The sequence below is a fragment of the Mesoplodon densirostris genome, chromosome 16 (assembly GCF_025265405.1).
Source record: "Mesoplodon densirostris isolate mMesDen1 chromosome 16, mMesDen1 primary haplotype, whole genome shotgun sequence".
NCBI classification, from domain to species: domain Eukaryota; kingdom Metazoa; phylum Chordata; class Mammalia; order Artiodactyla; family Ziphiidae; genus Mesoplodon; species Mesoplodon densirostris.
Window position 1 is genome coordinate 42,981,669 of NC_082676.1, and position 25,693 is coordinate 43,007,361.

The 25,693-nt window shown below is 40.0% G+C and overlaps 2 protein-coding genes across 5 annotated transcripts in view; both read right to left on the reverse strand.

Annotated features, from left to right (window-relative positions):
- LOC132476085 (S-adenosyl-L-methionine-dependent tRNA 4-demethylwyosine synthase TYW1) overlaps window positions 1–25,693 on the reverse strand; it is a 211,834-nt gene that overhangs the window by 57,261 nt on the left and 128,880 nt on the right. Inside the window, exon 16 of one of the 4 annotated variants that reach the window (XM_060077808.1) lies at window positions 5,425–5,488. The exons of the other annotated variants lie outside the window; for them this stretch is intronic. Within the exon in view, the coding sequence (XP_059933791.1) occupies window positions 5,465–5,488 (24 nt within the window). The 3' untranslated portion in view covers window positions 5,425–5,464. Of the gene's footprint in view, window positions 1–5,424; window positions 5,489–25,693 lie in introns of those variants that run through there. 4 annotated transcript variants of the gene reach the window in all.
- On the reverse strand, window positions 20,346–21,991 carry LOC132476751 (dihydrolipoyllysine-residue succinyltransferase component of 2-oxoglutarate dehydrogenase complex, mitochondrial). Its single transcript, XM_060078905.1, has one exon. It carries the CDS (start codon window positions 21,959–21,961, stop codon window positions 20,594–20,596), a length of 1,368 nt encoding a protein of 455 aa, XP_059934888.1. The 5' UTR covers window positions 21,962–21,991; the 3' UTR covers window positions 20,346–20,593.

Sequence of the window (25,693 nt, forward strand, 5' to 3'; positions counted from 1 at the left end):
CAAGAATTCCTCAAATCCAACAGTAAGGGAAGAGGAAATCTATGCAGAATTACAAATAAACTCAAAAGGTTACATATGATCTCAAAAATACACCACAAGCGCAATACGGTATGGCCTGACTAGATGATGCCAGGCTGCTGAGGATATGTGTGTGGTCTTGCTGGCCAGACCGGCCAGTTCTACAGGCTCCCACCACCTAGAACAATCAAACTGTGGTACAAAGGGCCCTGTTCTCATTACTTCCATATTTTTCACACTTGGAAAATTTCATTAAACAGAATGATGACAAATAGGTCCTTTATTATTTTAAATGTTTAATAAGGTTCTATTAAAGACGTCAGATTAAACACAGGCATTTGCTTCATTTCTTCTTAAAATCTCACTAAAATGACTGTAAAGATATTTCTAAAACATATATAACCTATAAAAACAAAGAGGTCAGGAGAGGAGAAAACAGTATCAAACTTTTAGAAGCTTAAAAGTTGATAGATAAGCAATAACTGGCTTAGCAGACCCAAGAGAGCTGAATCCTAAACTAGCAAACAGAAAAATCCAAGATTCAACCCAATTTATGCTTCAGAATTCCCCAAAGGCCCCAAACTGGTAGCACCAGTCACCCCTGGAAGTGGGGCATAAGAGGCCCCAACTCCCCCCCGCCAAAAAAAGAGCCCCAAAATTGGTTTACATTCTGACTAAGAAATTGTTAGAATCTCAAGTTTCGGACCCCCTGGACATACACACAGCTGAGCACCTACCCAACCCACCCACCCCACCCCCCAACAGAAGACAAGAGGTTTATTCTAGGAAGACAATAAAATAGAAAATCTGTGGACTATGGGAAAGCAGGTACAGCGGAGAACAGGGCTGTCACACTGAAAATGAGAGATCAAAACAGCCGTACTCCCTGCTTCCTGACCCTTGGTGGCCATGAAGACTTCTTGGGTTCCCTAAGGAAATGGCCCAGGTAGATTTCTCTAAGATAAAGTCAAGCCCAGTCTACACATTTAGGATTCTCAGTACGCTTTTTAGTCTCGTACTTAAATATGAGCAGACAACTGACGATCAACTGAGGAAAACTTCTAACATGGAAGAGAGATAAAATAAACAAAAATAAAAGAGTAACAGAGTAAACAGAGCCTAGGGTAGGGAGGAAATGACAAAACAAAATAAAAATCCAAACAACTAAACTAAAACAATTATCCTCAGAGAAATGAGAGATTACTGTATTCATTTTAAAAAGTTATACTATAAAAAGAAACACTCAAAGAATGAAAAAGACTTTAGATTTTAAAATTATAGAAATGGAAACGAAAGATTCTTGAGAAAGTTAAGAAGTAAAATTTTAAACATTTCCTAGAATGTAGAGTAAAAAAGAAAGATAGAAAATAGGAGAGAAATATAAAAGAAAATTTAAGGACTAGCCCAAGAGACCCAATTTTTAAATAATAGGAGTTCCTGAAAGAAAGGAGAAGAAACAGGATGGAGGTACCTCAATGAAATAATTCTGGAGAAATTCTGAGAAGTGAAGGCCACGAGTTTCCAGATTGAAGGGGTCCATAACGGATGAAAACAGACATACTGTCTGAGGCCCAACTCAGTGAAATTTCACGGAGGGAAATCAATGGAGACAAAGGGAAATCTAACAAGGAAAAATGGTCTTGTACAAAGGATTAAGAATCAGAAGGACTTCAGAGTTCTCAACAGCTACACTGAAAGCTTAAAGACAGGGCTCCAATTGCACAGGGAAAATAATTTCCAACCTAGAATTCTATATCCAGCAAAACTATCAATCATATGTGTAGGGAGAATAAAAATATTTTTAGAAATTCAAAGCCTCAATAAATTGCACCTCCCACATACCCTTTCTCAGGAATCTACTGGAGGATGCTTCACCTGAATGAGGGAGTAAATTAAAAAGAGACCTGAAAAAAACAGGAACAAGATACCCCACACAAGAGAAAGCTAAAAGAAACCCCAGTAAGACAGCTGTGTGTCCAATGTAGGTGGGTCAGAAAGTGCCCCTGGAGAGACTCCTTTAAAAAGATGAACCTGATAGACAATTCAACACATCTGAAAGTCTGAAAGGAGAAATAGATGATGGCAGAGAGTTCAAGAGTTGATTTAGCTCAAGAACATAGAACAGACAACAACAACAAAAAGAAGACAAATATTAACTCCAGGAAAACCAAAAAGTTGTACCAGAAACAAATGGCAATCATAAAAGATTGCACTGCTCAACAGTGAATACTATTCATATGGTCATAATAATGCATAAAATTATGGCATATGTATGCTGGGAAGGTGGGAGAAGAGGAAGTGTGTGATGAGAAAAAGTAGAAGAAAATTTAACCCTCATCTTCCATAATACAAAGTAAAGAGATAATGAGCAAACAGAGAAAAACAAGCAAAAGATCATCACTGTAGGTATTCTGTACAAATATTCTTCCACATGATACTGTAGTATTCTTTATTAAAAAATCAAATGATCAGCACCTTTAGGGAATATCCTTTATTATATGTTATATATATATATAATCCTATAATATAATCCTATATTATATGAAGATGCTTTATATATGTCACTTTATTTAGCTACCACAGTAGCATTGTAAACAGAGTTACCCCTATTTTGCAGATAAGAAAAATGAAAAACAGTGAGGCTGGGATCTGAAAACAGATATACCAGTACAAAGTTCAGGAGTTCCCCCAAGACCGCTCCCACTTCTGCCACCAATTGCAAATTTAGGGGTTCCCAAGTTCACCTTCATGTTTGACAATTCACTACAAGGACCCACAGAATTCACTGAAAGCTGTTATACTCATAGTATGGCTTATTACAGCATAAGGATAGGGATTAAAATCAGCCATGGGAAGAGGCACGTGGGCAGAGCCTAGTAGAGTTCCATGCAAGGAGCTTCCCGACGTTCCTCTCAGTAGAGTCTTGGAATGTGCTACGTTCACCCAGAACGATGTCTGACAACAGGCGTGGAGTACTGCCAACCTGGGGAGCTCACCTGAGCCTTGGTGTCCAGGGATTTTAATGGGGTTTGTGCACCTAGACTTAGCTGCTTGCTGAGTGGCTGACCTTAGTTTCCAGCCTCTCTGGAGGTCGAGCAGGTCCTGTGGAGACCAAAGCCCCCACCCCAAACCACATATTCAGCGTAGATGATCTAGTGTGACCCAATGTGCCTCCAGATGAGCAAAGACATTCTTGTCAGGCAGGACATTCCAAGAGCTTAGAAATCACCTCCTGGAAGCTGAGGACAAATGTCAGCCCTTTCTTTAGGTAAAATTAATCCTTTATTGGATAACCAGACCTCAAAGTCCACATATAGAGAACAAAGTAGAATAATACAAAAATAAGAATCATACATACCATTTTTGTTTTCATACTCTTAAGAAGGGCTTTTATGTGATCTTAGTATCAATTATTTAGTAGTTGGCTCCTCCAAACATACAGTAATACTTAGGAACCACACAACTAGAAAAGCGCTGGTTAAAGGATGGAACAGGAGCACTGCCAGACCTTCTCAGAACTCAGAAGTACATGTTAACTGGGAAGGAGTAGACGGAGTCCTAAGGTAGTTACAGGGAGAGTGACTTTGGAATACAAAAAAAAGAGTGCTACAGTGAATTTCGCAGGTTTATGAATTTTGTTCTCACCTGTTGTAGCTACAACTGCATTGTTTGTTCTTTGGGTAAGAGGAGGCAAAGATCCCAAAGACAGACTTCAAAGTGCACCTGACTGCCTGTGACAGTGAGACTTCAAAGGGCACCTGACTGCCTGTGACAGTGAGACGTTGAGAAGAGTTGCCACCTTTTTCTGAGTTTACTGGTGATAAGTAGCATTCCCATGGCACAGCTGCCTGGGGAACCATTTTGAGAGGCAAAACTACAACAATGCGATTGAATTCTAGATATATCCAAGTGCAATTAAAAATTTTTTATCTGGAAACTCAGTTTCTGGAGTTTCAATCTTAATCCCCCATCCTATTGGAGTAGAGCTAAGTCCTCTCAGTCGTGTCACCAAATTGCCAATTTTCTCTGAAATTTTTATGAAAGTAATTACCGGGAACAATCAGGTCTCCAATAAGAATGAGTTCCACATGTAACACAGAGGGGAAAATATTCAGTCAGTAGATTTTGTTAGGAAAACACTGCATTAAACCCTAATGGAGACATACAGTTCCCTTCTTATTCCAACAGGGGAAGGTGTGGGAGGTGACATCTCTTCATTCCCTCCCTTTACAGATTGTGGGTTTATATATCCAAGAGGGAGGCCTCTGTGATCAGTGCTTAATTACCTACAGGGCCTCAAATTTGGCAAAAACTTTCTCAGTATTGATGATCTTGGTGAAGATTAAGGAGATGATGCTTGGTGAGCACGGGATGGGAAACTGCACCTTGTTTCCAAGGGACATTTCCCTTTCCCCACCCTGTCTGACTGCTCTGTGGCATTTGAGAGATGGTATAATGTAGTGGTCCAAAGTAGTCTTTGAATTTTGAAAGATATGGAATTGAATTCTAACTGTGCCCTATTTGTCCCTGGAGAAGATCTGTACTCTCTTGGCCTGAGATTCTTCCTTTGGAACATGAGGAAAAATAATATTTATGACTCATAAGATTTTTGTAAGGATTAAATGAATTAATGCATGAGTAGTGTTATCAAAGTGACCTTAATAAATGTTACTGGTTGTTGAATTTAACAGCAGACACTAAAACTAAGGAATGACACCAGACATCTCACGGATGATGAAAGATACCAGAAGATAATGAAAAGATTATGCTGGAAGACGACAAAATGGTATCTTCAAAGTGCTGGAAGGAAATACCTCAGCTTAGAGTTTTCTACTCTGATAATTTATCATTCAAGAGCAAAAGTGAAATAAAGATGTTTCAGAGGAAAAAAAGACGAAGATTACCACTTATGTCATCAAGAAGGAAACAGAACCCAGCAGGAACAACTGGGATGCAAGTGAGATTTACATGGCTCCATCAAAACATGCATTAATGACAGGAAAGAGTACTGGAAAGTCCCTGTAATTGTGCTGAAGGAGGACAGCAATGTCAATTAACTTCACAATTAAACTAAGTAAAAACTTTTAAAATGTAAGAGTACAGGATTCCGGGAAGGTGGTGCAGTAGGAAGCATTAGGAAGACTTCTCTCAACCCAGACAAAAATTATACTGGTAGAATCTTGCCTGACATAACTATTTTGGAACTCTGAAGTCTACTGAAGGTTTGCAACTTTGAGGGGAAGGTTTGAACTGTAAACTGTAGGTAATTTCAGTTTAGATAGGCAGTAGCTACCCACCCCTCACTCCCCATGCCTACAGCAGGCAGCTGTAAACATGTTCCTGGAGCAGCCTGCATGCAGCCTGTGGGAGACAGGGTGGGCACTGAGGACCCTGTCCTCCAAACACTGGGGATCTGTCTTCTGACCATCAATTGCTGCTTCTGATCTCAGAGGTGTAAATAGATTAAATTCTGCAATCAAAAAACAGAGATTGGAAAAACGGATTAAAAAACCCATAATCCAACTATATGCTGTTTACAAGTGCTTTACTTTATGTCCAATGACAAAATAGGTTGAAAGTGAAAGGATGAAAAAAGATATTCCATGCAAATAGTAACCAAAAGGAGAAGTAGCTATAGTAATATCACACAAAATAGACGTCAAATCAAAAATGTTACAAGAGACAAAGAAGGACATTCTATATCAGTAAAAGGTTCAGTAGAGCAAGACAATACACCAATTATAAACATTTATGTACCTGATCACAGATCATCAAAATATATGAAGCAGATATTGACAGAATTGAAGGGAGGAATAGACAGTTCTATAACAATAGTTGGAGACTTTAATATCTCATACTCAATAATGGCTAGAACAACCAAACAGAAGATAACTACAGAAACAAAGGACTTGAACAACACAATAAATCAACTAGATCAACAGACATACATATATAAAAGTCCTAGCCAGAGCAATTAGACAAGAAAAAGGAAAAAAAGCATCCAAATAAGAAATGAAGAAGTAAAATTATCTCTGTTCAAAGACAATATGGTTTTATACATAGGCAAGTCTTCTCTTGAGAATTTGGCACTTGAGATTGAACCAAGTGGTGGTGGATGCTTGAGCTAAATTGGGGCTACAGCAGCCATAACAAGTGGTTTGAAAATGAAGAAGCAAAAGAAGCCATGAGAGAGGGAGGGAGGAAGGGAATAATGTCCTTTGTTATCTTCTAGAAATTTTATAGAGTTATAGTTTATGTTTAAGTCTAAGGTATATTTTGAAAGTTGTAAGATCATCTCAAAAGACACAGAAAAAACATTTGATAAAATTCAACATCCGTTCATGATAGAAACTCTTAATACATTAGGCAGGGAAGAAACATATCTCAACATAATAAAGGCTGTGTAAGACAAGCCCATACTCAATGGTAAAAGGCAGAAAGCTTTCCCTCTAGGATCGGGAAGAAAACAAGGATGCTTATTCTCACCACTCCTACTCAGCACAGTACCAGAAGTCTTAGGTAGAGCAATCACACAAGAAAAAAATAAAATTAAAGGTATCAGAATTGGAAAGGAAGATGTAAAATTGCCTCTGTTTGCTGATGACATGAACCATGAAAGAAAAATTGATAACTTTATTAAAATGAGAAATATTTGCTCTGAGAAAGGCACAGGTAAGAGAATGAAGAATCGGGTCATGTAGACTGGGAGAGAATATTTGCAAAACATATCTGATAAATGACTTGTATTCAAAATATCTTTTAAAAACTCTTAAAACTCAACAATAACCAAACAACCAATCCAATTAAATAAATGGGCAAAAGATCTGACCTCTTTACCAAAGATGTACAGAAGGCAAACAAGCATAAGAAAAATATGTTCATTCATGTTTCCATGCCATTATACGCTTTTCAAAACCTACAGAACTTTATAACACAAGTACTGAACCTTAAAGTATGAAAGTTTAAAAAGTCATTTAGGAGGTCAGGGGAACCTAGGAAGAGGAGCAGACTGTGACAAGAGAGTCTACTAAATTACAAATGTGTGAAATAACTTCAGTGAAGGGGAGGGGGTGGAAAGGGCACTGACCTAGTAATTTTAAAAATAAGTGGAGCCGGGCTTCCCTGGTGGCACAGTGGTTGAGAGTCTGCCTGCCCAATGCAGGGGACACGGGTTCGTGCCCTGGTCTGGGAGGATCCCACATGCCGCGGAGCGGCTGGGCCTGTGAGCCATGGCCGCTGAGCCTGCGCATCGGAGCCTGTGCTCCGCAACGGGAGAGGCCACAACAGTGAGAGGCCCACATACCGCAAAAAAAAAAAAAAAAAAAGTGGAGCCTGTAAGACTAAAGGCAAAAGAAACTAAACATAAACACTGTATTCTAGGGTTAAAAATTCTGATACTGCTATGTATTTTACATACACTGGAATTGAACAATTAAGTAAACAGATGACTGGTAATAGGAGCTAGGATTAGAGTCTCACTGTTGGAGTGTGAATTTACAAATAAGCAAGGAGAGGAGACTAGGATGAGTCATGTGGTAACAGATTAGAGTCTGAGACATCAGTATGTTTAGCTTAATATAGATACAAATGGTACATATAGAAATATTTACCTACACGTGTATATACGAAGGTTAGTATTGATATATACACCTATATTTCTTTGCTCTGTCATCTAAGAGGGCCTAAAACAAACAACACCCTAGTAGCAACGAGCACACCTTCACCCAGATCTTGGTTTCTAACACCATTCTCCAATAAAAGAAACCACAGATCCTGAGAGAAATGGGTGATTCTAGGACTGGGGCAGGAAATATACAAGATGAGCCTGGAGTTTCTTGTGGTGCGAGAAAGGAAAGAGCTCAAAATGAACAAACCCCGCCCTCCCCAAACACACACATTAATGGGGGTATGTAAAAGAAACACAGGAGCCAACTAAAAGAGCTCTTAATGGCCAAAGCTAGAATAGTTTGGGCAAAAGTAATAAAGATGAATTGGATTATAACCCAAAGTTATAAAATAAATATCCATGAGCCTATACTGATATAAAAATGATTGAATAAACTAATAAATGGGAAGAAGAGACAAACCTGTGCAGAAGAATTCCAAATAATTTATGCAGATATTCTACCCTCAAGGATGTGGAGTATAACTCTCATTCCTTAGGTATGTGCTGAATATAGACTTCCTTCCAAAGGAGACAGGGGAAGGAAGAATTTTCCTACAGAAAGGGAGAGGGGAAAACAAACACTGACAAACACTACTACAGCTTGCTGATCAAGGTCAAAATCAAGGGACCTTGATATGATGTAATGAAAATAGCACTCTACCTCTGTGATCTTCTTCCTAAAAACCCATAACGCAAGTCTTATGAGAAAAACATTGGACAAACTCCAGTAGTGGTGCATCCTACAAAATACCTCCTGACCACTCCTCAAAGTTATGGGATCCTAGAACAGAAAAAGGCCATTAAGTGAAACCTAAGGAAATCTAAACTATGGACTTCAGTGAATAATAATGTATCAATATTAGTTTATTGATTGTAACACATGTACTATATACCAATGTAAGAAGTTAATAGTAGGCCAATCCAGGGCATACAGTAAACCTCTGTACTATCTTCTCAATTTTTCTGTAAATCTCAAACTGTACTAAAACATAAAGTTTATTTTAAAAAAATAAGGAATTAAGTTTAAAAACAATGCTATGTGGATTCTGCAAGCCATGCATATAACCTACCACTTGGTTTCCACAAACAGTGAACCACTATAATTGGACATTACCAATATGTAGAAAGGACTTCACATTTCTGAACTAAAATGATCAAAGTATATCAGATTCATCATGGTCTTACGAGTTTGCAGACTGACACAGTTACATTTAAGCTGCTAGGCTGGAAACCCAGAAGGAGAAGGCTGACTGTACCTCCTTCTCCCAGCCAGCCCCTCCAAATCACACAGACAGGTTGACTCTCCTCTCACCAACTATCTGTAGTCATCTCTCTGTCCCTCTAGCTCAACCCTGGAACTGGAATATGCTGACTTATTTATCTCAATGTGAGTCTTTTTTATCTTTCCTTTGTTCAAAGTCAGAAACTCTCACTTAACTTTCTACTCCCATCTACTCCTCCACCCACTTAAAAAAACTACTTCTCATCAACAGCAGAAACTCCTTTATGTTTGTGTTTAGTCTGAACATCACTTCTAAATAACAAAACTGTTCTATAGAGATATTAAAAAGTAATCATCCATTAAAAAAATATTCCACTATTAGAATTCAGAAATGCTTTGCATGTGGTGTAGCATATGGCAATGAAAAGATCACACTGCACTGCAAATGACCACAGAGTATTCTGGGAATGGATAGAGTAATACAAATTATAATAAACTCTCCAGAGGCTAATTCATGTTGTGAAAACCTTGCAAATTTAATGCAGGATCTTTAAAGGTCATCTAAATATAGTCAACCCATGCTTGGGGTCTCTCTAGAATTTATTTATTTATTTATTTATTCATTCATTCATTCATTCATTCATTTACAATTCACCTTACATTTTGAGCTATCCTGGTTCAAAGAGAATTTCAAATTTCTGAAATGGGTAAAGAAAGAAAGGCCACAGTTTGGGGATTTTCAATGCTGCACTTTCTGGCAATGTTCTTATTTTTGCTAGCCCACTTTACTAGAATCAAAAAAGTACAGTACAGTAGGCAGGAGAGACTTTCAAAAGCATGAACGGGCATCAGTTTCCTGTTGCAGAAAAAAAAGAGGAATGGTGAATGAGAAAACAACTGGATTTAACAACTAGCAGGTTACTGATGACCTATAAAATAGCAAACTCAACAGTAAATATTCACCGAATAAATGCATGAGTAAATAAATAAGGAAGAAGGTAAGTAGTTACCAAAATTAGCAAGGAAGACGGAACAACGTCTCTGATTTCAGAAGGCAAGACAATGAATAAGGAAAGAAAATGAAGGTGAAGAGCTTGTTAATTCACTAAACAAACACTGAGAATCTAACATGTACCAGGTACTCTAGGAGGTGCTGGGAATGACAGCCCTTTTGTTCCAGGAACCCTAACTTCTTAGCGAAAACAGCCTTATAGATGTGCATATAGCTCTGAAAGAAGCAGTCCCCAAGGAGGTTTGTTTTACAGTTTTAAAAAGCAGAAATTCACCAGATGAAGTGGGGTAAGGAGGGCAGGTCTAGCAGAAGAGATACCTTCGACAAATACACAGAGGAAAGAAACAACATGGCAATGCCTAGTAAAGGCCCGGGGAGTGGGTGTGAAATGAAACTGAAAGGACTTGATTGTGAAGGCCATTAAAACCAAATAAAATGTTTAGGTTTTTCCCTTGCATGCTCTCTGTAAGATGGCATGTGTTTCAAAAATACAGCAGAGAAACAATAAACTTGGAATTGGCAGCAAAAACAATGAGGATGTTGAATAGTCAATGCCCACTCTCAATTATTTGTAGACTAAATGATCTGTTTTGTGGATTTTGTTTTTGTCTTTTTCCTTTGGTTATATCTCTGCTTTTACTACCCTTAAAAAGGCATTCATCTGTAAATTGCTAGCTTAATTATTAAATGGGATTTGATGGGGTCTGATTAGGATTAGGAAAAGATCTTTTCATATAAGTTTCTGAAAAATCTTTCCAGCAACACTACAGAGGTACCCATGCAACCATACTGGCTGACACTTTTAACATAAGCAAACAAAATGAGTTTACGTGCAAATAATCTAATAATAACAAACAGTGCCAAGTGGACTGGTTATTACTGTTCACTGGGGAGATAGTAAACAAAAAACAATAAATGTCAAAACTGTCTAGTCATATGTCTTCTGTTCTGGACAAGAAATGTATTTCTACAGCTAAAACCCCTAGATATTATATATAAAACAAACATAAGAAGGCTCTGAAAGGTGGAGATAAGAAGGCTAGGGACTGCAGGACCTAAGGAATGTAGTGATACGTTCCCTGGGTTTTAATTTTGGCTCATATATCCTGGATTGTGTGCGAGAATTCAGAAGCCTGGTTAAAGCCCACAACCTAGAAACACCAATGAGCACTCACAATTAAAAAAAAAAAAAATTAAGCCTCAGATAAGCCTCAGATTAAGCCTCCCTAGCCAAAGGACTAGGAAAAGGGCAGCCAAGCAAGTCAGAAAATTTTTACATAATAACCATCCTAGGCCAAGAGAAAAACTGGCCTCATTCTCACCCCAGTCAGCAAACACCTAGTGGGGATCCTAGACTTCCACATTCACCCAGCTGTACTGAGCTGTACCCTCCCCCTCCCACTGCTGGGGAGGTGTCAGAGAAGGTGCAGTGGGGAATCCTGCCATCCCGACCCCTCGCTATTGTTTCAGTGGAGACCCTATAGAGATTGGCAGGGTACATTAAAAAAGCACCAGCCAACTGTATATTGTCTCTAATAAGATACTCACTTCAAATATATGATATAGGTAGATTGAAATTTAAAAGATAGAAAAGATATACAATGTAAACATCAATCAAAAGAAAGCAGAAGTGGCTATATTACTGTCAGATATTGTACACTCCAAGGCAAAGAAAATTTATAGGAACAAAGAGGGACATTACATAAATGAAAAACAGGTCAAATCCACCAAGACGATACAGAAATCCTAAATGAGTATGCACCGAACAACACAGTTGCCAAATATATAAAGCAAAATCTGACAGAACTGAAAAGAGACATAGAAAAACCCACACTTACAGTTGAAGACCTCAACTCTTCTCACTCAATAACTGATAGAACTATATAGATAATCAGCAAAGATACAGAAGAACTCAACACCACCAACAACCAACAGGATGAAATAGACATTCACAGAACACTCACCCAACAACAACACAATGTATATTCTTGGCAAGCACACAAAAAACATTTACCAAGATAGACAACATCCTAGTCCACAAAACAAACCTCAACAAATTTAAAAGAACCAGATCATAGAGAGTATGTTCTCTGATTATAAGAGAATCAAACTTGAAATCAATAACAGAAACACAACAGGAAAAAAAAAAAACCCAAATACTAGGAAACTAAACCACAAACTGCTAAGTAATCCATGGGCCAAAGAAGAACATTTAGAGCATTAAATGTTTACATTAGAAAAGAGGAAAAGTCAATAATTGAAGCCCTTACCTTAAGAAACAAGAAGCAAAGAAACCCAAAGTAAACAGAAAGAAGGGCATAATAAAGAGAAGCGTAGGAATAGATGAAATTGAAATCTGAAAAACAGAGAAAAACCTATGAAACAAAAAGATAGTTCTTCGTTTTTTTTAAAAAAAGATTTTTCTTTTTTGATGTGGACCATTTTTAAAGTCTTTATTGAATTTGTTACAGTATTGCTTCTGTTTTATGCTTTGGTTTTTTGGCCACGAGGCATGGGGGATCTTAGCTCCCCAACCAGGGATTGAACCTGCACCCCCTGCATTGGAAGGCGAAGTCTTAACCACTGGACAGCCAGGGAAGTCCCCAAAACATGGTTCTCTTGAAAAGACCAATAAAATCAACAAGCTGAATAAACCAACAGAAACAAAACAGAGAAGACACAAATCAACTAAATCAGAAATGAAACAAGATGTTGTACAGACATTGAAAGGAAAATAAAGTAATACTATGAACAATTTATTCACATAAACTTGACAATTTAGATGAAATGGACCAATTCCTTGAAAAGTACAAACTACCACATCTCACCCAAGATGAAAGATAATCTAAATAGCCTTGTAACTATTACAGAAATGTAATTCATAATTTTAAAACTCCCCCCAAAATATGCTTCTAAGCCCAGACAGTTTCACTGGAGAATTCTACTAAACATATAAAGAAGAATTAACACCAATTCCACACAATCCCTCCTAGAAAACAGGAGGAAACCTTTCCCAACCTGCTTTAAGAGGCCAGTATTACCCTAATACTAAAATCATAGACAATATAAAAAAAGAAAACTACAGACCTATATTTCTCATGAACATAGAGGCAAAAATCTTTTAAGAAATATTAGCAAAAAGAATTCAGCAATATATAAAAAAGAAATACACACTATGACTAAGAGGGGTTTATTCCAGGGATGCAAGCATGGTCCAATATTCAAAAATCCATGTAATCCATCATATTAATGGGTAAAAGAAGAAAAATCACATGTTCATAGCAACAGAGAAAAAGGATTTGACTTAATAATTTTATTGTGAATAAACACCCGTTCACAACAAAACCCCTCAAAACACTAGAAATAGAGGGAAACTTCCTCAATTTGGAAAAGAGCAAGTATAAAAAACCTACGGCTAACATAAAATTAAACAGTGAAAGGCTAAACGCTCTCCCCCTGAGATAGGAAAAAGATAAGAATGTCTGAAATCACTGTTCTTATTCAATAAAGTACTCAAAGTCTTAGTAAACGTAATTAAGTAAAGGAAATTAAAGGGATGCCAATTGGAAAAGAAGAAACAAAACTGTCCCTTTTTGTAGAAGATATAATGGTCTATGTAGAACACCCCAAGAAATCTACTAAAAAAATCCTGCTAGAAAAAATAAATGAATCAGCAAGGTTGCAGGATATAAGATCAACATACAAAAATTAATTCTATTTCTACAGAATTCAATGAACATGTGACAACTGAAATTAAAAATGCAATACCATTTATAATTGCTAAAACAGAAAAATACTTAGGTATAAATCTAACAAAGTATAGGACCTGTATGCTAAAAGCTATAAAATGCTCATTAACGAAATCAAAGATCTAAATAGATCATGTTCATGATATGCAAATTAAGACCCATTGAGATCATGACAAACCTGTTAGAACAGCTAACCTAAAAAATGACAATATCAAATGCTGGTTAGGATGCAGAGAAACTGGATTTGTCATGCATGGCTGTGCTTGATATTCTTCATGGCTGAGGTGCTGTGGCCCTCACTGCACAGCCTGGTGTCAGAACTCAGCAGGTGTCTAATAAACACTTACAGAACTAAACTGGCCTGAATGAGATACGGTGCCATTTATTTCCCCTATGTCCATGTTTACACTGGGAAGAGAGAAGAAATCTTAGAGACTGAAGTCAAGTATTGGTCTAACATAAAATTTCCCAGTTTTAAACTCTTCTTTGAATGGCGTCAGTGGTATCAAAAGATGTCCTGTGGTACAAGAAAGACCAATGGACTAAAGGGCAGAAGGCTGTGGGTCTAGATTTGGCTCAGCCACTTTATGAGACGTTAAGGAAGTCTCTTCACCATCTGATCAGTTTCCACAGGGAAGAAGTGAGGTAAAACGTGTCTCCCAATCTCAGAAGTGATATTCTAATCCCAAACCTCATATTATTTCTATAAATAATTTTCTACATACATTGTACATAACACAATAAGATAAGGTACATAAGGAGACACGGCAACATAACTGGGAACCAACAGATAACAGAAACAAATCCACAGAGATTTTATTTTTTATTTTATTTTTTTTTTGTCACAGCTTACCCTTCCCCCTCCCCATATCCTCAAGTCCATTCTCTAGTAGGTCTGTGTCTGTATTCCTGTCTTACCCCTATGTTCTTCATGACATTTTTTTCCTTAGATTCCATATATATGTGTCAGCATACAGTATTTGTCTTTCTCTTTCTGACTTACTTCACTCTGTATGACAGACTCTAGGTCCATCCACCTCATTACAAATAGCTCAATTTCATTTCTTTTTATGGCTGAGTAATATTCCATTGTATATATGTGCCACATCTTCTTTAACCATTCATCCGATGATGGACACTTAGGTTGTTTCCATCTCCAGGCTATTGTAAATAGGGCTGCTATGAACATTTTGGTACATGTCTCTTTTTGAATTATGGTTTTCTCAGGGTATATGCCCAGTAGTGGGATTGCTGGGTCATATGGTAGTTCTATTTGTAGTTTTTTGAGGAACCTCCATACCGTTCTCCATAGTGGCTGTACCAATTCACATTCCCACCAGCAGTGCAAGAGTGTTCCCTTTTCTCCACACCCTCTCCAGCATTTATTGTTTCTAGATTTCTTGATGATGGCCATTCTGACTGATGTGAGATGATATCTCATTGTAGTTTTGATTTGCATTTCTCTAATGAGTAAAGATGTTGAGCATCCTTTCATGTGTTTGTTGGCAGTCTGTATATCTTCTGTGGAGAAATGTCTATTTAGGTCTTCTGCCCATTTTTGGATTGGGTTGTTTGTTTTTTTGTTATTGAGCTGCATGAGCTGCTTATAAATTTTGGAGATTAATCCTTTGTCAGTTGCTTCATTTGCAAATATTTTCTCCCATTCTGAGGGTTGTCTTTTGGTCTTGTTTATGGTTTCCTTTGCTGTGCAAAAACTTTTAAGTTTCATTAGGTCCCATGTGTTTATTTTTGTCTTTATTTCCATTTCTCTAGGAGGTGGGTCAAAAAGGATCTTGCTGTGATTTATGTCATAGAGTGTTCTGCCTATGTTTTCCTCTAAGAGTTTGATAGTGTCTGGCCTTACATTTAGGTCTTTAATCCATTTTGAGGTTATTTTTGTGTATGGTGTTAGGGAGTGATCTAATCTCATACTTTTACATGTCCCTATCCAGTTTTCCCAGCACCACTTACTGAAGAGACTGTCCTTTCTCCACTGTACATTCCTGCCTCCTTTATCAAAGATAAGGTGACCATATGTCCGTGGGTTTATCTCTGGGCTTTCTATCCTGTTCCATTGATCTATCTTTCTGTTTTTGTGCCAGTACCATACTGTCTTGATTACTGTAGCTTTGTAGTATAGTCTGAAGTCAGGGAGCCTGATTCCTCCAGCTCCATTTTTCGTTCTCAAGATTGCTTTGGCTATTCGAGGTCTTCTGTGTTTCCATACAAATTGTGAAATTTTTTGTTCTAGTTCTGTGAAAAATGCCAGTGGTAGTTTGATAGGGATTGCATTGAATCTGTAGATTGCTTTGGGTAGTAGAGTCATTTTCACTCATTGATTCTTCCAATCCAAGAACATGGTACATCTCTCCATCTATTTGTATCATCTTTAATTTCTTTCATCAGTGTCTTATAATTTTCTGCATACAGGTCTTTTGTCTCCTTAGGTAGGTTTATTCCTAGATATTTTATTCTTTTTGTTGAAATGGTAAATGGGAGTGTTTCCTTGATTTCACTTTCAGATTTTTCATCATTAGTATATAGGAATGCCAGAGATTTCTGTGCATTAATTTTGTATCCTGCAACTTTACCGAATTCATTGATTAGCTCTAGTAGTTTTCTGGTAGCATCTTTAGGATTCTCTATGTATAGTATCATGTCATCTGCAAACAGTGACAGCTTTACTTCTTCTTTTCCAATTTGGATTCCTTTTATTTCCTTTTCTTCTCTGATTGCTGTGGCTAAAACTTCCAAAACTAGGTTGAATAAGAGTGGTGAGACTGGGCAACCTTGTCTTGTTCCTGATCTTAGTGGAAATGGTTTCAGTTTTTCACCATTGAGGACGATGCTGGCTGTGGGTTTGTCATATATGGCCTCCATTATGTTGAGGAAAATTCCCTCTATGCCTACTTCCTGCAGGGTTTTTATCATAAATGGGTGTTGAATTTTGTCAAAAGCTTTCTCTGCATCTATTGAGATGATCATATGGTTTTTCTCCTTCAGTTTGTTAATATGGTGTATCACGTTGATTGATTTGCGTATATTGAAGAATCCTTGCATTCCTGGAATAAACCCCACTTGATCATGGTGTATGATCCTTTTAATGTGCTGTTGGATTCTGTTTGCTAGTATTTTGTTGAGGATTTTTGCATCTATGTTCATCAGTGATATTGGCCTGTAGTTTTCTTTCTTTGTGACATCCTTGTCTGGTTTTGGTATCAAGGTGATGGTGGCCTCGTAGAATGAGTTTGGGAGTGTTCCTCCCTCTGCTATATTTTGGAAGAGTTTCAGAAGGATAGGTGTTAGCTCTTCTCTAAATGCTTGATAGAATTTGCCTGTGAAGCCATCTGGTCCTGGGCTTTTGTTTGTTGGAAGATTTTTTATCACAGTTTCAATTTCAGTGCTTGTGATTGGTCTGTTCATATGTTCTATTTCTTCCTGATTCAGTCTTGGCAGGTTGTGCATTTCTAAGAATTTGTCCATTTCTTCCAGGTTGTCCATTTTATTGGCATAGAGTTGCTTATAGTAATCTCTCATGATCTTTTGTATTTCTGCAGTGTCAGTTGTTACTTCTCCTTTTTCATTTCTAATTCTACTGATTTGAGTCTTCTCCCTTTTTTTCTTGATGAGTCTGGCTAATGGTTTATCAATTTTGTTTATCTTCTCAAAGAACCAGCTTTTAGATTTATTGATCTTTGCTATCGTTTCCTTCATTTCTTTTTCATTTATTTCTGATCTGATTTTTATGATTTCTTTCCTTCTGCTAACTTTGGGATGTTTTTGTTCTTCTTTCTCTAATTGCTTTAGGTGCAAGGTTAGGTTGTTTATTCGAGATGTTTCCTGTTTCTTAAGGTGGGATTGTATTGCTATAAACTTCCCTCTTAGAACTGCTTTTGCTGCATCCCATAGGTTTTGGGTCGTCGTGTCTCCACTGTCATTTGTTTCTAGGTATTTTTTAATTTCCTCTTTGATTTCTTCAGTGATCACTTCGTTATTGAGTAGTGTATTGTTTAGCCTCCATGTGTTTGTATTTTTTACAGCTCTTTTCCTGTAATTGATATCTAGTCTCATAGCATTGTGGTCGGAAAAGATACTTGATACAATTTCAATTTTCTTCAATTTACCAAGGCTTGATTTGTGACCCAAGATATGATCTATCCTGGAGAATGTTCCATGAGCACTTGAGAAAAATGTGTATTCTGTTGTTTTTGGATGGAATGTCCTATAAATATCAATTAAGTCCATCTTGTTTAATGTATCATTTAAAGCTTGTGTTTCCTTATTTATTTTCATTTTGGATGATCTGTCCATTGGTGAAAGTGGGGTGTTAAAGTCCCCTACTATGAGTGTGTTACTGTCGATTTCTCCTTTTATGGCTGTTAGTATTTGCCTTATGTATTGAGGTGCTCCTATGTTGGGTGCATAAATATTTACAATTGTTATATCTTCTTCTTGGATCGATCCCTTGATCATTATGTAGTGTCCTTCTTTGTCTCTTCTAGTAGTCTTTATTTTAAAGTCTATTTTGTCTGATATGAGAATTGCTACTCCAGCTTTCTTTTGGTTTCCATTTGCATGGAATATCTTTTTCCATCCCCTTACTTTCAGTCTGTATGTGTCTCTAGGTCTGAAGTGGGTCTCTTGTAGACAGCATATATATGGATATTGTTTTTGTATCCATTCAGCCAATCCGTGTCTTTTGGTGGGAGCATTTAGTCCATTTACATTTAAGGTAATTATCGATATGTATGTTCCTATTCCCATTTTCTTAATTGTTTTGGGTTCGTTATTGTAGGTCTTTTCCTTCTGTTGTGTTTCTTGCCTAGAGAAGTTCCTTTAGCATTTGTTGTAAAGCTGGTTTGGTGGTGCTGAACTCTCTCAGCTTTTGCTTGTCTGTAAAGGTTTTAATTTCTCCATCAAATCTGAATGAGATCCTTGCTGGGTAGAGTAATATTGGTTGCAGGTTTTTCTCCTTCATCACTTTAATTATGTCCTGCCACTCCCTTCTGGCTTGTAGAGTTTCTGCTGAGAGATCAGCTGTTATCCTGATGGGGAGTCCCTTGTGTGTTATTTGTTGTTTTTCCCTTGTTGCTTTTAATATGATTTCTTTGTGTTTAATTTTTGACAGTTTGATTAATATGTGTCTTGGCGTATTTCTCCTTGGATTTATTCTGTATGGGACTCTCTGTGCCTCCTTGACTTGATTAACTATTTCCTTTCCCATATTAGGGAAGTTTTCAACTATAATCTCTTCAAATATTTTCTCAGTCCCTTTCTTTTTCTCTTCTTCTTCTGGAACTCCTATAATTCGAATGTTGGTGCATTTAATGTTGTCCCAGAGGTCTCTGAGACTGTCCTCTGTTCTTTTCATTCTTTTTTCTTTATTTTGCTCTGCAGCAGTTATTTCCACTATTTTTTTTTTTTTTTTTTTTTTTTTTTTTTTTTTCCTGTTTGTGAACATCTGCCCTTTAATTTGCATTTAAAATCAGTTTCTTTAAATATTTTAGTCACAAGTTCTGGATAGTGAAGACATAGGAGATGCTGCAGGCACTCAGTACTGGCTCCCACCCCTTCCCCCTCCCCCAACCCCTAGGCCTTGCTTCTTCGCGCCCTGCTTCTTCGCTCAAAATACAAATGGGCACCCTGCACTAAATAAATGGCTCCCTGTGTCAAGTGTCAGCAGCCTCACGCCTGGATGCAGTTGGATACGAAGCGATGAAGCCCAGTAGCTTTCATGACAAGATGTGTGCATTTAACCATGCTCCGAAGAATTCCAATGACTGTGCCCAGACCCAAGGCAGTGCCTCATAGGTGACATCGGCCATTTCCCCACTGTGCACTAGCATCTTGGGCTGCTTTCCACCACAATCCATCCTCTCCCAGACCTGTGTTCTGTGGAGGAAGAGCTAAGGCTCCGCTCCCTAAGGGCCACGATACAGGAAGGAACAGAACTGCCTCTTCAGCCCACAGGCTTAAGCCAATGGAATTTAAAAGCTCCAGACAATGTGAGCCAGTCCACAGTATGCCTCCTCCACTCCCATCTCTACCAGGCGCCATCCAGCCCTTGGTTGTGACACGCTCTCACTGCCAAGGTGTGCTACAATCTGCTCTAGATGAGAATAACGTGCTAGAATGGTCCCAGTGGTCTGGAAAGGGCGGCACGACCACAGCTGGGAGTGCTTGTGCCAAAATGGGTCTTCCTGGTACAAAGCTGTGACGGGGAGTGTGAGGGCAGGCCTGGGTTCTGCTCCAGTCTCATTTACAACCTCTGACCTCAGAATCCGTCCTCCCCCTCAACACTGCCTACCCATCCCCTGCCCCTCCAGATCCCCCAGCCTGTGCTTCCCGGAAGAGGTAGAAGAGGCAGCTTGAAGTCAGTGACAGCTGAGAATGAGGATGCCACTTAAGAAGCAAAGCAGCACCTCCTGGCCTGTGGTCAATACCTCCACATGGGTGGAACCGAGTAAGGACGTGCACAGCCAGGACAGAGGGTGCTCCGAGCCTGGGAGGCACAGCATCCTCCTAGGCATCTCTGGAGAACAGACTTTCAAGAGATAGAAACTTAATCACATGGTCCCCGGCAGTTTCCCTATGGTATACTGGACGGGGGAGAAGCAAAATCATCTCAGCGGAGGGCTAATGGAGAAAGGCAGGAATATTAATGAGCATCCATTAAGGCTCTCTCTCTCCCTCAAGCCTAAGGAAATCAGATATTCGAGTGTAAGAGAACGGCGCAGAGAGGGAGAGAGCCTGGCAGAACACCAAGAGACCTGTGACTGCTGGTTACATAGTGCCCTGGTTTCCTTGCTTGAGAACGACAGCATATGCCTGTCTGTCACCAGGCTAACCCGGGGCCCGTGAGGGGACAGGGAGAAGACTGGTTTTCAGTTCCTGCATGGTTGATGTGTAGGGCGCATGGCTTCCTCCTACAGGTCCAATAGGAGGACTCTGGGATCCTCTACTGCTGCCTTGATTTTGCGGAGGAAAGTCACGGCCTCTCTGCCATCGATCAGCCGGTGATCATACGTCAGGGCCACATACATCATGGGCCGCACCTCCATCTTGCCTCCCACGGCCACGGGCCTATCAAAGATGGCATGCATGCCCAGGATGGCAGACTGAGGGGGGTTGATGATGGGCGTTCCAAAGAGCGAGCCAAAAACGCCTCCGTTGCTGATGGTGAAAGTACCACCATCCATATCTTCAATGGCAAGTTCATTCTTCCGGGCCTTCTCTCCCAGTTCACTGATGGTTCGCTCAATATCGGCAAAATTCATAGTTTCCACATTCCTGATGACGGGAACCACCAGACCCCGAGGCGTGGCCACTGCAACGCTGATGTCAATATAATCCCTATACACCACCTCTTTGGTTGTATCGTCAATCACTGCATTTACAACAGGCTGCTCCTGCAAGGCAAAGGCTGAGGCCTTCACGAATGCCGACATGAAGCCTAGTTTGAGGTTATGTTTCTTCAGAAAAGCATCTTTGTGCCGAGCCCTCATCTCCTGGATGTTACTCATGTCAATCTCATTGAAAGTGGTAAGCATTGCGCAGGTATTCTGAGCCTCCTTCAGACGCTGAGCAATGCGCTGCCGCATCCTATTCATTTTCTCCCGATGTTCTGAACGCAGACCTGTGCCAGCTCCTGGCTCAGCTACTGGAGGGGCAGCAGTGGGTTTTACGGCAGACACTGGTTTGCTAGTGAGAGGCTGTGAGGGCGAGGGCGCTGGTGGCATCTGAGTGGGTATAGATGCTGCAGGGGGAGGAGCAACTGCCGACGCGGCAGGTTCTGCTTTTGGGGCTGCAGCAGCAGGAGCTTCGGCTGGCTTGGCCTTAGCAGGAGCAGCGCCAGTTTTCCTGAGTGTGAAAAGAGGAGTGCCTCCTTCTACTTTTCCCCCATCAGGTACCAAAAGAGCTTCAATCATGCCATTTGCTGGTGATGGAACCTGCACAGATGTCTTGTCAGTTTCAATCTCACAAACCACTTCATCTTCTGCAACTGTGTCTCCAACAGCTTTCTCCCACCTGACATCCCCTTCTGTGACAGATTCTGCAAATGCTGGGGTTTTGACTGTAATCACATCATCCTTGCACACAGCTGTAGTTCTGAAAAAGCGAACACTGAAGACACTACCGTTGTTAATGACAATCTTCCTGCTGTCAGGGTAACCTGGTCCCTGACATAAGGAGATCCCAGGCAGGGAACGTCTCCCTAGAGGGCAGTTCCCCTTCTGGAAGGCGGAGAGCGAGCGGCTGAACGCCCGGGACAGGAAGCGGGACCGGGACAGCATCGCGGCTGCAGCGGCTTTAGTGGTGGCGGAGGCGGCCTATTTCCACTATTTTATCTTCCACCTCACTTATCCGTTCTTCTGCCTCAGTTTTCTGCTATTGATCCCATATAGAGTATTTTTTATTTCATTTATTGTGTTTTTAATCGATGCTTGATTCAGCTTTAGTTCTTCTAGGTCCTTGTTAACTGTTTCTTGCATTTTGTCTATTCTATTTCCAAGATTTTGCATCTTGGAAATAGAATCTTGGATCATCTTTACCATCATTATTCTGAATTCTTTTTCAGGTAGACTGCCTATTACCTCTTCATTTGTTAGGTCTGGTGGGTTTTTATCTTACTCCTTCTCCTGCTGTGTGTTTTTCTGTCTTCTCATTTTGCTTATGTTACTGTGTTTGGGGTCTCCTTTTTGCAGGCTGCAGGTTCGTAGTTCCCGTTGTTTTTGGTATCTGTCCCCAGTGGCTAAGGTTGGTTTAGTGGGTTGTGTAGGCTTCCTGGTGGAGGGGACTAGTGCCTGTGTTCTGGTGGATGAGGCTGGATCTTGTCTTTCTGGTGGGCAGGTCCACGTCTGGTGGTGTGTTTTGGGGTGTCTGCGGACTTTTTATGATTTTAGGCCACCTCTCTGCTAATGGGTGGCGTTGTGTTCCTGTCTTGCTAGTTGTTTGGCCTAGGGTGTCCAGCACTGTAGCTTGCTGGTCGTTGAGTGAAGCTGGGTGCTGGTGTTGAGATGGAGATCTCTGGAAGATTTTCGCCGTTTGATGTTATGTGGAGCTGGGAGGTCTCTTGTGAACCAGTGTCCTGAAGTTGGCTCTCCCACCTCAGAGGCACAGCACTCACTCCTGGCTCCTCAATTTGGGATGATTTGTTGTCTATTCATGTATTCCACAGATGCAGGGTACATCAAGTTGATTGTGGAGCTTTAATCCGCTGCTTCTGAGGCTGCTGGGAGAGGTTTCCCTTTCTCTTCTTTGTTCTCACAGCTCCTGGGTCTCAGCTTTGGATTTGGCCCCGCCTCTGCGTGTAGGTCACCGGAGGACGTCTGTTCTTCGCTCAGACAGGACGGGGTTAAAGGAGCAGCCTCTTCGGGGACTCTGGCTCACTCAGGCCGGGCGGGAGGGAGGGGCACGGAGTGCGGGGCGAGCCTGCAGCGGCAGAGGTCGGTGTGATGTTGCACCAGCCCGAGGCGCGCCGTGCGTTCTCCCAGGGAAGCCGCCCCTGGATCCCGGGACCCCGGCAGTGGCGGGCTGCACAGGCTCCCGGAAGGGCGGTGTGGACAGTGACCTGCGCTCGCACACAGGCTTCTTGGCGGCGGCAGCAGCAGCCCCAGCGTCCCATGCCCGTCACTGGGCTCCGCGCTTTCAGTCACGACTTGCGCCCATCTGTGGAGCCCCTTTAAACAGCGCTCTTAATCCCCTCTCCTCGCGCACCAGGAAACCAAGAGGGAAGAAAAAGTCTCTTGCCTCTTCGGCAGCTCCAGAGTTTTCCCGGACTCCCTCCCGGCTAGCTGTGGCACATTAGCCCCCTTCAGGCTGAGTTCTCGCCGCCAGCCCCAGTCCTCTCCCTGCGCTCTGACCGAAGCCCGAGCCTCAACTTCCAGCGCCGCCCGCCCCGGCGGGCGAGCAGACAAGCCTCTCGGGCTGGTGAGTGCCACTCGGCACCGGTCCTCTGTGCGGGAATCTCTCCGCTTTGCCCTACCCAGGTATGTGGGGAGTTTCTTGCCTTTTGGGAGGTCTGGGGTCTTCTGCCAGCGTTCAGTAGGTGTTCTGTAGGAGTCGTTCCACGTGTAGCTGTATTTCTGGTGTATCCGTGGGGAGGAAGGTGATCTCCCCACAGAGATTTTAGATATTGGAGTTATCAGATACAAAAAATGAAACAGCTGAAATTTCCAGTATTCAAGAAGATAAAAGCCAAGCTTGAAAATTTCAGCAGGGAACTAGAAAGCATACAGTGTGATATATCATATTTGAAACAAACAAAAAAAACGAATTATTTAACTGAGAAACACACTATCCAAAGTTTAAAAATTGGTGTGGTATTTAATAGCATATGACAGCTGAAGCAAAAATTAGTGACTTGGAATACAAATCAAAAGAAACTGTCCAAGTGAAATAAAAACTACAATAACACATGTTTAACTGGAGTTCCAGAAGAAAAATACTGGGGAAGAAGAAATATTTAATGAAATGAAAGTTAAGAAGTTTTCAACCAATGATGGAAAGTATCAACCCACAAATTTATGAAGCCCAAGAAGTCCCAAAAAGGAAAATAAAAAGGAGTTAACATCTAGACACATTAGAGCATAAAACCAAAGGGAGAGAAAAAGAAACCAGAGGGAGGAAAACAACAAATCACCTTAAAAGAAGCAACAAACTAACAGCTGACTTTTCATCAGTGGAATTTAAAAGACAGGGGAGTATCTTTATGGTGTTGAAAGGAAACAAATGCCAACCTAGAATTTGATACCCAGATAAAATATACATTTTCAGACAAAAACTGAGAGTATGCCATCAGCAGACCTCCACTAAAGGAAATTTTAAAAGGTGCTTTTTGGGCAGAAAGAAAACAGTCCCAGATGGAGGCTCAAAAATGCAAAAAGGAACAGAGAACAAAATCATGTTTAAAATGCAGGTAAATCTAAATAAATACTGACTACATAAAGCAATTAACAATACTGTCCTTACACACATTTATAATTAACATACACAACAATGACAGCATGAGTTGGGAAGGGAAAAATGGAGGTTGTGTTCTAAAGTCCTTGCTTTGCACAGTTACAGAGTAAAAGTATTTTAACACTAGACTGATTAGTCAAGTTTGCATGTAGTAATTTCTAGTGCACCCACTAAAAGAATAGAAAAAGTATACAATTCCCAGCCTAACTGGAGGAAAAATAAGACCTACTGTGGCTGAGAAAATGAAAGAAGTGCAGAAAGAGAAGGAAGAGGGGTTCCAGAAGAAGCTGGAGAGGCAGACAGAGACTGATCACATAGGACCCTAGGGGTCACATTAAGGATTCTGATTTTCATGCTAAAAGCAATGGGAGGTCAATCAAAGGCACCTAAGCAGCAGAGATCTACATTCTATAAAGACATCTTTGGCTATGGTGTGAAGACCTTATGGAAGAAGAGAGAACTTTACTACCAGTGTCAGGACTATTTCCAGAGCACTGCCCCTCCAATCAAATAATTTGTTTTGAAGGTACTATCTTACCTAAAAAAGTAACAATGAATAAAAAGCTAGAAAATAAAATTCAGGTTTTTTGGCTTTAATTTTTAAGATTTACTTTGTAAGTTAATTGTCTTTGCAGCTACTTTATTAACATTTCAAATACTAGGTAGCCTTTATTTCTTTGCTCCTTAATGCTCCCAGTACATATTCTTCTGTCTAAATATTTAAGTCTGACAGATCATTAGGTCAGATATATACAATCTAATTGGGACCAAGCCATGAGGGCCTTTTAACCTCCTGTTTGTTTGAGACTAGACCACGTGAAATTTTAATTGAGTGATTCTAATATTATTAAATATCATTAACCTGCAAAGCTGTTCAGGAAGCCACTTAGGTTGTGGAGGGAGGAAAAAGTGAGATTCGTGTTCAATTAAGCCTGACTTTACTTGCATACAGAGCATTTTTATAAGAAAAGGTAGCCCAATCTTCATTACCTTTTTGGTATTAATTTATCTTTATTGTGATATAATTCACAAACCATAAAATTCAACCTTTTAAAGTATACAAT

Excerpts from the sequence above, each read along its gene's own strand:
- LOC132476751 (XM_060078905.1), bottom strand. The coding sequence starts at position 21,961 with ATGCTGTCCCGGTCCCGCTTCCTGTCCCGGGCGTTCAGCCGCTCGCTC.